General features: G+C 48.0%; 6 protein-coding genes across 6 annotated transcripts; 3 read left to right on the top strand and 3 right to left on the bottom strand.

Moving 5' to 3' along the window:
* Positions 1-729: 729 nt before the first annotated feature.
* JR316_0002623 (uncharacterized protein) lies at positions 730-1,616 on the top strand (the record flags this gene model as incomplete). The annotated part of the gene is made up of 3 exons (XM_047888412.1): positions 730-792; positions 843-883; positions 944-1,616. 3 exons carry the CDS (start codon positions 730-732, stop codon positions 1,614-1,616), a joined length of 777 nt encoding a protein of 258 aa, XP_047753335.1.
* A 1,744-nt stretch (positions 1,617-3,360) lies between these two features.
* Positions 3,361-4,332, top strand: JR316_0002622 (Oxidoreductase; the record flags this gene model as incomplete). The annotated part of the gene is made up of 2 exons (XM_047888411.1): positions 3,361-3,972; positions 4,030-4,332. 2 exons carry the CDS (start codon positions 3,361-3,363, stop codon positions 4,330-4,332), a joined length of 915 nt encoding a protein of 304 aa, XP_047753334.1.
* Positions 4,333-5,223: 891 nt separating this feature from the next.
* JR316_0002621 (uncharacterized protein) lies at positions 5,224-5,616 on the bottom strand (the record flags this gene model as incomplete). Its single annotated transcript, XM_047888410.1, has 1 exon — positions 5,224-5,616. The coding sequence occupies one exon, from the start codon at positions 5,614-5,616 to the stop codon at positions 5,224-5,226; it is 393 nt and encodes a 130-aa protein (XP_047753333.1).
* Positions 5,617-5,983: 367 nt separating this feature from the next.
* JR316_0002620 (uncharacterized protein) lies at positions 5,984-6,982 on the bottom strand (the record flags this gene model as incomplete). Its single annotated transcript, XM_047888409.1, has 3 exons — positions 5,984-6,205; positions 6,334-6,359; positions 6,430-6,982. 3 exons carry the CDS (start codon positions 6,980-6,982, stop codon positions 5,984-5,986), a joined length of 801 nt encoding a protein of 266 aa, XP_047753332.1.
* A 483-nt stretch (positions 6,983-7,465) lies between these two features.
* Positions 7,466-9,984, top strand: JR316_0002619 (uncharacterized protein; the record flags this gene model as incomplete). The annotated part of the gene is made up of 3 exons (XM_047888408.1): positions 7,466-7,597; positions 7,659-8,267; positions 8,290-9,984. The coding sequence occupies 3 exons, from the start codon at positions 7,466-7,468 to the stop codon at positions 9,982-9,984; spliced, it is 2,436 nt and encodes an 811-aa protein (XP_047753331.1).
* Positions 9,985-10,248: 264 nt separating this feature from the next.
* On the bottom strand, positions 10,249-12,559 carry JR316_0002618 (uncharacterized protein; the record flags this gene model as incomplete). Its single annotated transcript, XM_047888407.1, has 4 exons — positions 10,249-11,222; positions 11,272-11,567; positions 11,895-12,190; positions 12,245-12,559. The coding sequence occupies 4 exons, from the start codon at positions 12,557-12,559 to the stop codon at positions 10,249-10,251; spliced, it is 1,881 nt and encodes a 626-aa protein (XP_047753330.1).
* Between the last annotated feature and the right edge of the window lie 282 nt (positions 12,560-12,841).

Genomic DNA, 12,841 nt, shown 5'->3' with positions numbered 1-12,841 from the left:
TCCCTTTATCTTGCAACTCCCTTGGGAATTCCACTGGTTGGCCCTCTGTTCCGATCATCCGAGGCGACGAACGGCTCTGTACGCGATAATATGAGCCTGAGAGGGCTATCGCTTTCTTAAAATGGTACCTTACCTTTCTTAGCCCAGGAGCGTGGTGCGTAACTTCGATTTCTTTCAATGGCTGGAGGGCTCTCGCTCGGGATCTACTTGACGACATCGTTGTTCTTTGCTGGAGTGTATGTTATGGAATTGGACATCTTCTGGGTACTTATACCCTCCGATATGCACAAAGCAAGTGTAAAACCACGAGGCACATGTGATGGCACGCACGCAATCGTCCCCCTGCCTCAATGCTTTCCGTGACGGTAGGCATGCTTTTTTGCGGGGTGTAAGCTGTTAGTGGCCCGGGCATTGTTTCTGTGGCTAGCAAGCCTGGTTGGGCCAACAGTGTATAGGCCCACAATTTACCACGACGAATTTGCTTGGCGTCGGGCCACACTCACTAATCTTGAACAATGACAGGCCACTCTACAATAATTCAAGTGCCCACATTAATTTACCCGACAGCGAGATATAAGAAGACTTCACTTCTGTATGAACGGCCCCATACCCAAACACTCTATCCTCGCCCAACGATACAAGTTTGCGCATCGATCACAGCTACAGCCTATTTTGAACTTCTAGTCAAACAATCCTTCCTTTATATCAATTTTCTGTTTATCTGTAAACATGGCGCCAACTCGTACTTATCCTCTTGACACCCAACGCTATGATCCAGATTACCACAGTTCCGTAAGCCACATCCAGATTCATCTGTTAATATAATGCTAACTCACCCGCAGAAAAAGGATGATATGGTGGTTAAGGGTGTTCAAGAAGCGCAGTCAGTAGCCACAGCCAAAACATTTCAACCCAACAATCTACTGACCAAAGACATTCTCAGCGCTGCTATCGTCAACGGCGAGGTCGTCAGTGAGGGTTGTCCGATACCGTCTGTTGACAGCAACTCTGTTGCTCATATCGACGGCTCTCAAGTTATATGTGAAAAAATACAGGAAAAAGGCGGTAAAATGGACAGCATCAGACACATTGGTGCACGAAAACTTCTACGTTCTCTAGACTGCAGGCGAAGAACCGCAGCGACTTTGTTTGACGACACCAACAGCGACGTGGTCAAAGTTCCCAAATCCTTAGCATCTGTATCAACCCATGCGAATGTCGATACACTCACGGAGAGCTCTGTGCACAATTCCTGTGGCCCGGAATATAGTGCCTATGTGACCTCGAATCAAGTTCGCCTCACCGAAGAGTGGCAGTATGATGCTACCGATATACGAACCCGCAGTGTCATTCGCACTCGCAAACGGAGCCTCCATGCAGCTAAAAACTCAAAGAGGGGCCGAATTTCCCGTATGCGCAGTTTGGACTGCATGCACAATAACTCTGCGTTTGAGACTAGTGTCGACATCTTTCAAAACCAAACCTTTGGCATTCATCCTGACTTGGTGATCAATGTTGGTGAAAACCAGTCGAAGAAAGAAGATCTCATTGCTCGCCTTCCCAAAGAGGAATGCGAAACCAAAAGAGTATCATTCATTGAAGTCGGCCGACAATGAAAGCATCATGGTGGCTGGGACTTCTCATAGCTCTGAGTTATTTCTACTTTTATATCGACAAATTCTATGGATTCCAGGTCTTTCATCTATCTTGTACACCTACCTTACTTATTGAATAAATCTGGTCGATTTTTACTCTGTATAACAATAAAACAATTGTAAGCAAAGTGCACGGTAGGTGGGAACAGTTTGTCGGACCCAAAACAGAGGATTAACTTTCCAATCATCCTGTTGGCGGTTAGAGGGTATTTCGTTATAAAAATTCACGAAAGTTCCAGATACTTATAAGCATTCATGCCGCTATGGTGAGCAGATATATAACCCATTTCGAAAACTTGTTCAACGTAGCCTTCACTTTGAAGCACTCACTGGCGCTTACGTTCGGCTTACTAGAAACATGATATATCACGGTCAGGGGGCACCCACCGGGGTTTTCCGTTCATAGGAGTGGGTGTCCCAAACGGGAAATGACCAAAAAATGGAGACAAAAAGAGAGAGACTCGCAATGCTTTATTTCTGTCAAAATTTTGAAGAGAAATGAGTTGAAAGTGCTTGACAATATGTACGGATTGTCACAAATACAAATTTTGTTAAATACCGTGTGAAACGAGAGGCTAATTTTCAAAAATTTCGCGCTGACGCGCGTCCAAGAAGTAGTCTACATAAATATGTTTGTCTGTACTCTGAGTTTCTATAATAATTTTTGCCTGGGTATCATGTAATGTACATATAATTCATAATATCACCCGAAGAGCCTCAGCCTCAAAAAACCAAACCAGAATGCCCGTCGAGCGTGAATTGAATGCGCAAGTGCGCAAATGTGGCTGTGTTACGGCACCTCGGCTGGCGGATAACATTGAGCGTGGCAGATAACATCCAGACGAATTCTACTAAATTGATTGCACTTACTCAAAATTTAAAGGCACTGATGTGTATATACGCTTTCTACATGCTTGAATATATAATTTGAAGTCAAATCCATCCAAGGTTTTATGGTGAAAATTTTGAAAAGGGCAAGCTCGGGTTCTGCCGGGCAGATACCTATGATCGGTAAACCCCCACCGGCGCTTACCGAGAAAAACAACGGCCAAGGCAGTGGCTGCGTTGCCGGGGCGGCAAACACTGATGGTCACACTAATGTCACCATTACTGATCTGTGGGGAGACATCTCAAAAGAGAGGAAGGACCTAGTGTAGACATATCTAACACAGCTTGATATATTCTGGATACTAAACTATGTAGCATTTATTAAGGATCCTCAATAAGTAGTCCTAATGTCTTTGTTATATACCTCTTTCACTAGGTCACACCGCCATCACGTTATGGTGATTGCTTCCTCGGCAACACAGCCACTCCCTTGACCTCAAGGGAGAGGTTGTTTTCTCGGTAAGCTCCGGAAATTCCTAACCTTTCCTAACTTGACCCTCTCAGACTTCCTTTCAGAATACAGGACAACACACAGACTCTTTTTTACCTATCTCAAATATCTCTCAAAAAATGTGAAGGTTCACAACCGCACTAACTGTGTTTTTGCAATCAAACGAACAGCGCAATGGTACCGCTCTTAATCGACGGCCGTTGCACCAGACGCTTGCGTCACACTCTCGGCACTTCAGCGCCAGCGTTAACACTGGCAAGTATGAGTTCAAATACCAAGCCAATACAGTAAAGATAAAAGGTCATGTCTTTCCTCTGGTTAAACAGGTTCCCAAAAATCTTTGCGACGGCTGCTGTTTTCAGAAACATGGCTCCTGTACTTGCCGCCTTGGATAACAACAATGCAGCCATCGTGGAAAAACTCTTTGGGACTCCAGTCGCAGTGTTCATTGGTGGAACCTCTGGAATTGGGCAGGGAATGGCCGAAACATTTGCACGGTGGAGAGATGGCAAGGCTCATATCGTTATTGTTGGACGCAATGAAGCCGCAGCAAAGGATATCATATCTCATTTCCCCAAAGCCACCGGCTCTGAGACATGGAGCCACAAATTTGTCCACTGCGATGTGACTCTCATGAAGAATGTTCACATAGCGTCTCAGACAATTTTGGAGAAATACCCCAAGATCAATTTTCTCATTCTGAGTCCTGGCTTTTTCTCTACTTCAGGACGGGATGAGACATTGGAGGGAATTGACAAGACGCTCGCAGTGCATTACTATGCTCGATGGAAATTTATTGACGAGTTACTTTATGCTTTGAAGAAGGCAAATGAGGAGGGAGAAGATGCAAGGGTTATGTCCGTGTTGGCTGCTGGTCGCGGCGGCAAGATTGAATCTAATAATCTTGGGTTGAAGAAAGGTTATTCTTTCCGCACTGCTACCGAAGCGGCAACAACGTACAACGATTTGATGGTGGAGGTGAACCCCTACAGTGCCTGTTAAAAAATGCCCAAATTAACCTGCCTCTTTTTTCAGTCCTTCCAACAGCAAAATCCTGGGATCATTTTCTCCCATTCATTCCCTGGTGCTGTGCTCACCAATATCATGAGCTCAGCACATATGCCATGGCTACGAGCTGTTGCACCTGTGGCCAACCTCATCGCAAAACCGTTCACTGTGACCCAAAATCAATGTGCAGAATACCTATGGTCTGGCCTTCTCAATGGTACCTCAAGGATAGGTAAAAAAGGCGAGGATATTGGGAAGACGGGATATTATGGCAATGATGAGCTGCGGCAGAAACTTTGGGAACATACGGAGGAGGTGACAAAGGTGTAGGTATGTAAATTGTGGTTTATGACGAATATTGAGCGTCAATCCATCATGGTTGGAATAATACCGTGCACCAGCGTCTATAAATTTTAATGAGATGAAAAGTCATGCACGTTTGAGTACGCAGTGAGTCAGAGACTTGATCGAGCACCTCGGCTGATGTTCCTCGCATTGTCATCAGGGGTCTATTCAGTAGATGGCAATTATGCAACTCTGAAACTAGCTGGGCATAATTAAGTTGGAGCCACATCAATCATCGATAGTCGCTATCTTGCATCACTGTAGCACCTGGTATGAATGTCCATCTCCAGTACCTCCAAAATTTTGCTGCAGTGGTATCTCCGACTCCATACCATCGCTTACAAACTGCCCTAACTTTGCCCTGCGCCTCTGTTCCTTTTTGGTCTGCTTGGTAACCCATTTTTTATGCTGTTCTGGCGTCATGTCTGTCAGCCGCGTATCACCCATAGGTCCAGTACCGAATTTTTTTCTAATATCAACCGTAAAAAATATGAGTGTGCAGAGCCACTCTGGAAGAATGTGAAAGATGTAAAATGTCGCCTTTTCTTTGCCTTCGTTTACCGCCATGTGTGCTTCAAGAGATGTAGTCTTGTGTCCCATTACGCTCAGACAATAAACAGCAACCACCAACTATGATAACTGGTGAGCACCGTATAATTTCTTGCGTAAATTTCAACATGCTTACTAGCAAACAGGCTATAGCAGCTATGATTCCAGCAGAACTTTTGGTGTTGGTACGGAACGTGGATACACTCCATCAAGTGATCAAGAGAACAGACACGGACACTGCCAGCGCAATCGCTGAGCTGACGGTTCTGCAATTAAATGAATTGCAATTAGCAAAACATTCATTCAGATCGTGACTTGAGTGTGGTACTAGAAGACCTGCCTAAGGACTGCTGTGACATCTGCTTTGTGCTGATCATCGAAGTCTTGACTATACAGTGAGTTGCCGTATGCTGCTAACACAATTCCGCCTATAAATAACTGCATTTGCAAAGCGCCCATCATCTTCCGACACTGAGATCGTAATCGTTTTCTGTCGGGTACATCGGCGGCTGGTGCGCCGTAGAAGCCTTCCTTGTTTTGCGCGGCAGGCGATTGGTAGTACATGATCGAGCCATATGTCGGGTTCACCAGCACACATCGAAGGATGGCGATCACGTCATGCAGAAGGCCGAGGTATCCCATGGATAATGTGACCTGTGTGTATCTCACAAGGCCAACACGGAAACGTTGCACATAAGACAGTTTATTTATAACGTACATTACCTAAGATTTAATAATAAGGATATTACGTGAGACACGGTGGATTTACTCCCGCTACCTAATTAGGAGATTAGCGTGATGTACGTGTGATTTATCCTGGCAAATCATAGCGTACATGACGTGCCATTTAGCACTAAATGGAGCCGCCGGATGGCATGCGGGATCCGCGTGTCGGGCTGCACGGGAAAAACACGGGCCGCAAATGAACCGGACGGGTCCATCTACATCCCGTGTATTGCAAGCAGACGGATCCGTTTTGACCCGTGTTGTGCTGTCAGACAGACCCATTTGACCCGTGTCTTTCCAGAGAGGGAGGGTTATTTATGGTGTATTGCAAGTCAATGAGCACAAGGGCTCCAAAAATAATTTATTCATCTCTACCGGTATACAAATGCTTTTCCAAACTCGATTCAATCCCTGCCAGCCCAGCGTCAATTTCCTCCAGCGCATTATAAGTCAGAATCTCTGACTGCAGCTGATGCAGCCGGAGGTTCTTGAACGTTGTAACCTTTCCGTCATAACTACTGTCGCCGACGGAACTGTCAATTATTTGGTCGTATGTTGCCCGTAGCTGCTGCTCGGTATAATTCTAAAATAGTTGTCAGTATCTAGTGCTTGGTAATATCTGAGTATATACATATAGAAAAGGAGGGTTAAAATACGCCGTCTGATCTGTTACATTCTCGAACTCAATGTCAGACTGGGTGGGAGGCGAACCGGGGTAGCCGCCCATGGGATCAAACCTGCCGTAGGTTCAAAAATAAGGGTTTTGAAGGAGCAGGTGGCATGCTTCAGGGGGTGGAGAATAGCGACCTTGCTTCCTCTCAGAGGAAATAGCTGGACGAGAGTCCATAATGATTTTGTCGACGACAGACGTGTATGAAACATGTGCTGCCATCAACGGCGGAGCCGCATCATCCCGGATGACAGGCATAGGTGGAGGATCCAGGGTATCTGGAATAACAGGCATAGGGGGAGGATCCAGGGTAGGTGGAATGACTGGCATAGGGGGTGGAGCCAGGCTAGCTGGAATTACTGGCATTGGCGGCGGAGCCAGGTCTTTCCGGATGACTGGCATAGGGGGCGGAGCCAGGTTAGCTGGAATAACAGGCATAGGGGGTGGAGCCAGGTTAGCTGGAATTACTGGCATTGGCGGCGGAGCCAGGTCTTTCCGGATGACTGGCATAGGGGGCGGAGCCAGGTTAGATGAAATGACTGGCATAGGGGGAGGAGCCAGGTTAGCTGGAATAACAGGCATAGGGGGTGGAGCCAGGTTATCTGGAATGACTGGCATTGGCGGCGGAGCCAGGTCATCCGTCCTTGCTGTGCGTTTGCTTTCCTTAGAGTTGCTAATATTTGAAGACATTGCTGATGCTCAGAAATCAATTTAAATTTACTTGAATTAATGCAATTAGTCTTACATTTTATAGGTTTTACGGGAGGAGGTTCCTTCAGTTTTTTGAGAAGCCTGGTAAGATTGTTGAGACTGGTGTAGTCAATGGGGGAATTTTTGCTAGAGGTGGGAATAAAGTTGTAGGAGGACATACAGTCCAGAAAGTGCAACTGGGTGGGCTTGTTTATATATCTCACGGAATACAATACTATCCGAGGATTCTCCATGACACGGAAATAGATTCACCCGTGTATCGAACTTAGCAACTTTTGCACAAACTGGATCTGGTGAAGAAATCACATGACTCAGATTGTACATGTTTGTGTATGGTTTTGTTTTGCGGGACCGCTTTTTTTTAGACTTTTTTTAGACTAACTCCAACCACGATCACCACCCCACGTTCTACCGTGCCTCACCCATTAACGCGTCTTCCCCCCCAAAAAAAACGCTTTCCCAATGGCCTCTTCATCTTCCACCACCGCCACCTTCGCCCAACGCCTTGCTGACTGGGAAAAAACCTTTACAGAGTGCTACCGCAATGGCGAAAGCGCGTTCAACGCTCAGTTGGAGCAGCTCTACAGGGACTTGGTGAGTAATCGATATCCCTTGAGCATAAGACTTACTGAACAAAAAAAATTCATCCAAATAGGTTCCACTGTGTCAAGAACACGTCAGGGACGCGGCCAACTTCCGCCTCGTGGATTATGTCGCAAGCCCTGTCGTGTATTCATACAAGACCAGCCAGGGCAAGGACGGCAAGCAGGTAGGAAGGTTCGAGGTCGACTGGGCAAATTTGCATCATCAAGTCGCAAATTTCAAGGCATACCAGCAAGGCCAGGAGGCACAGAGGAAGAGGAGGGAGGAGGAAGAGCAAGAGAAGAGGAGGGAGAAGGAGGAGCAAGAGGAGGAGGAGAGGCAGAGGGTGGAGGAGAGGAGGAAGAGGGAGGAGAAGAAGAAGAGGGAGGAGGAAGAGGAGAGGCAGAGGGAGGAGGAGGAGGAGAGGCAGAGGGAGGAGGAGAGGAGGAAGAGGGAGGAAGAGAAGCAGAAGGTGGAGGAGAGGAGGAAGGAGGAGAGGAGGAAGAGGGAGCAGGAGAGGAAGACCAGGGAGCAGGAGAGGCAGAAGGCGGAGGAGAGGAGGAAGAGGGAGCAGGAGCAGGAGCAGGAGACAGACGAGGAGAGGAACAAGGAGGAGACGGAGAAGAGACGGGCCGAGAAGGGCAAGGGCAAGGCAGTCGAACCCCCGGTAGAAGACGGACCCGTGACAGACGCCCACCATTCAGTTAGCTCCAGCGGACTACAGGGGCCCACGGACAAAGAAGGGGGAAATCATTCCCCACATCACCGCCTCCAACATGCCTGGTCACCCAGCGTACAGGGAGAAGCTGGAAAGATTGGCGAAGTCCAAGCAGGGGAAGTTCAGGAGCAAAGCAATCATAGGAAGCCACACGGACGAAGACGCGGACGCCGACGTCGACGAGGACGACGAAGGCGATGACCAAGAGGCCCCGCCTACCACCCCCACCCGGAAGATGCTCACCCGGTCTGCAAAGAAGGACGCCAACCAGGACAATATCTCCCCCATCAGGAAGGCGCGGTCGAGATCCGAGAAAGCGCGCCAGGTGCCGGAGGGGATGGTGGATATGGTGGAAAGGTGCACAGGATGCACCAAATTCAAGGTGCCGTGCCATGTCAAGGGAGAGACAGGCACTGAGCCTCTCGTCCCCGTAAAGCACCAATCTTGCGAGTCTTGCAAGTCTCGCAAGATTCACTGCAGTTTCTACCCGGGACGTTTCTACCCGGGACGCAACACTGTCGCCGGGCAATTCAACCTCTCGACGCCGCTGGGAAGTTACGGGGAGGTGTTGAAGTTGGAGGAGGGAGAGGATGTTCCGGCGAAGGGGAAGGCCGGGGAAGGGTCGTTCCCCGAGGATGTGGGAGAGCTGCTTGTGCAGCTGTTTGAGCGACAAGGCCGACTGATGGAACGGATGGATGGCCTTTCCGCGTCCATGACGGCGATAAACGCACGGATTGCAACGTTCGCCGAGACAAACTTGGCGGTGGAGAAGAGGATGAAGACCGTCGAGGACAGCTTCCAAGAGCTGAAGGCCGAGTGGACCACGGCAATAGAACAAGTGGCAGGAAACACTTCGCTTTCCGTCACGATGTTCAACAACATCAAGCAGGCGATCCAGGACGTTCAGTACGTGGTCGGGGTTTTGCTGGAGCAGGATGAACAAAGGAATCCCGCCCCCAAACAGGCAGCAGAACCCTCCAAGACGGAGGTCGAACAAGAATCGGGTCCGTCGCGGACCCGTGAACCCACCTCTGCGCCACAATCCCCCAGCCCACCACCACCGCCAGCACCCCTCCCTTCCCTACCTCCACCTCCAGCAGCACCCATTCTCCCTTCCCCTCCTCCACCACCGCCAGCACCTGTCCTCCCTTCCCCACCCCCACCTCCACCCGCACCCGTCTTCCCTGCCGTGTCTGCGCCACCAACAGCGCTATTCTTGCCCGGTTCGACTCCAGAAGCGCCTTCGCCCCCCCCAGCTGGCCGACCCTCGCTCCCACCGGTACCACCCGTCCTTTCCCTGTCTCCACCACCCCCTCTCCCAGCTCCACGTCCTCGAAGTTCGACGTCAAAGGCCGCACCGTTGTCAAAGGGTGCACCATCGTCAAAGGCCGCGCCATCGTCATCGTCAAAGGCCGGCCCATCCTCAAAGGCTAAGCCATTGTCAAAGGCTAAGCCATCCTCCAAGGCTGGGCCATCCGGGAATGGACACTCATCGGAGTTGTCTGATCCCTCGGACAGCGACGAGGTTGAAATTGTGGAGGAGGATGTTGAGATTGTGGCGTCCACGCTGCCCGCGTCGAACATAGCCACAAAGACAAGGGCTGGACGGAAGCGAAAGGCGGAAACGACTCTGGCTGAAGCATCGCGCTCACCCAAAAAACCCAAGGCCCAAAAAAAGTAGTGTATTTCAAATCTTGTAACTTTTTTTGGTCTCCTTTTTTGCCTTGTCTCATAGATTGCATTGTACAATTTTTAATATTTGGACTGTATATAGTTTTTACTCTCATGTGCTCATCTGTTTTATATCTCTCCCAAAAAGTAGCACTTGATGATTTTTAATGAACCCGCTTTCTGTTTTGATTTTGTGTGAAAACATGTTTGAGAAACATCAAGATAAGAATGAAAAGCATCACATTCAATAGGTATTATGAATCTACTTCAGCAGCTAGGCTTTCAAAGTTTTTTTTCTTTGTCTTTTACCTGCTACAACAAGCAGACTTGCTTCCTGAAGTGCTAAGGCATCCGAAGTCACATTCCTGCGGGCCCGTGTTTCATCCGTATCTGGACTTGTTACTGTCTCCACAAAGGCATCACAAGTCACGTCCCTGCCGGCCCGTGTATTATCCGTGTCTTGGGTTGTTCCTGTCTGAACTCCACTTTCTTCCACTGTGTCAAGTGGATCTGAGTAGGGCTTTGTTTTTTTCCTAGGTTGAATCCTTCTAGTTGGTTTTGGCTTAACTGGGGCCGGTACAGAACTCTCTTCATCGGGTCCGTCCATTTCCGCCGTTCCGACATATGGCTTTGTTCTTTTTCTTGGCATAATCTTTCTAGCTGGCTTGGGAGGCGCCTCCTCAACCTCTGGAGTTGGGCTGGATGATGGATTGACAATTGTTGGGCTGGATCTACTTGGTAGAGAGGGTGGCTCGCTAGATCTTGAAGGTGCGTCGGTAGGAGTCTCATCCGTCTCTGGTGTGACTTCAAATCTGGCAGTAGTGCGTGGCATCGCGGATGCCGGACTGCCCCGTCCATTATCAAACTCTGACAGATTGGATGATTCAGAGTTGCTTGAAGATTGGGTTTGAAGTCGTATAGCTTTTTGCCTCAGGCAACGTTTGGTTATTGCTGCAGGAGGTGGAGGTATCGGGTGGGCTTCTAGGCCGTCAAACAAGTTGGACGGATAGAGAGGTTCCATAATATCATAGCCATTTCCAAAAACCTTTGAAAATTTAAAGGGGATGTCTCCTTGGGCTTGACGGTCCCTCCATAGCTTGAGAATTGCAGAGGTTGACTCCAGGCGGAGCCGGCTTGGATCCGTCACGGGGATTGAACTTGGCCAATACTCTGGATCAATCATTTCTGCAGAACGCCTTTCAAGAGCATCCCAAGGAACACTTGAACCAGGCCTGTCCTTGGCTAAAGCTGTATACATAGTTAGCAAGTTTGTTGAGGACATAGACAAATTACACACCATAAACCTTGTTCATGTAAATTCTAATAATTGACTTTTGTGCATAAGCGACTTCTTTCCCAGTTGAGCCATAGATAGGACTAGGTACTATTGGAAATCCATTGCTGCTAAACTTGAGGGATTTTTCATGAAACGATGCATCTGGCAGTGCTGGATTGGCCACACCCTTCTCTATTTCTGAAATGTGGACGAGGTATTGAACAAACGCTCTGCGAAAAGCGGCCAACTCGGATGGAAAGAGTTGCCCAAAGGAAGGAATTCTGACATCGTCGAGTGCTAGATCGCTTGTCTGGGTCCTTCAATGCCCATCAGTCAACATTAATACGGGCCAAATTATTCCGCCGCGAATGCTTACGGCGGAAACTTTATCCGCCGTAGGGTGTTTACGGCGGATAAAGTTTCCGCCGTAAGCATTCACGGCGGAACTTGTTCATGCCGTGTTTAACACTTACATTGAGTATTCGATTTTACCCTCAATATCATAATGCCCCTCAAAGGTAATGGACCTCATACCCATTCTCTGCCACTTAAGTTTCTCCATTTGTCAAAGTATTTTTCTGCCTTGCCTGGCAGCAGTCCTGCAGATGTCAGATTGACGGCGGAAACAAGTTCCACCGACTCACTTTGCCTTCATTGATTTTGAAACACCTTTCTTATTCCATTCCTCGAGGATCTCCATGAACCTGTCCCGCTCCTCCTGAGTCAATCTGGCCTCAACCTGCTTACGTCCTTGTTGATAAAACTTCATCCAATCTTTACTTCCACGAGCAGCATTCCCTGATAGAAGCGCAACCTCGGAGTCAATCTCTGCCAACTTCTCCTCACGGAATACCGTCTGAAAGGTTATACGGGAGTTCAATCCTTCCAATTTTACACCAATTCGATTTGACGCATGGTTTCTAAACCAATTAAATATTCGCTATTGTGATGGTTTATGTGTGTAACAAAATTTTCAAAGAAACAACGAGCTCACATGCTTCTTCACCTTCCATTCTTTGTGTAGTTGCTTATCTTCCTTCCTAGCACGTCTAGAGTATCTGTGATCCCATGTAGCTTGCAGCTCAGGTATGACAGTGTTCTGTATGTAGTCTGCTTTGGATGACTTTGATGTATCTTTGTAGGGCTGTACATGCTTTTTCAACACGCGCATTTCCTTTGTTGTCCAAATATTTGATTCTTCCGGCGGAAAGTCACCCTCCGCCGTCTGTCCGTTTCTGGGTCCGTTGTGGGTTGTGGCATTTGCGGTAGAAGGAAGCGGATCCGCGTCGGGGGATGCATTGGTGGGCATAATTGCAGTGATGTAACAAGTAGCTTATCGATGAGTATCTGTGTGATCTGGTCAAATCTCACGTCATACGGAGATAAAATAAGCTTCCGATCATACTAAATAAATGATGTGATGTCATATTTTTCCCAATCAGGTAATCCCGCTTCATCGTCGGCCACGATGATCAAAGCATGCTGGTCGCTGTCACATACATTGACCTCATGATTTTGCAATAGTTCCCTCTGCATTCAATCAATAAACATGGAATTTTGTAAACATTTAGCGCTTTATATAAAGATAATT

This window comes from Psilocybe cubensis, chromosome 2 (assembly GCF_017499595.1).
Source record: "Psilocybe cubensis strain MGC-MH-2018 chromosome 2, whole genome shotgun sequence".
Classification (NCBI taxonomy): Eukaryota; Fungi; Basidiomycota; class Agaricomycetes; order Agaricales; family Agrocybaceae; genus Psilocybe; species Psilocybe cubensis.
The sequence above is the reverse complement of the archived record's forward strand: the minus strand, read 5'-3'. Positions and strand labels throughout refer to the sequence as shown.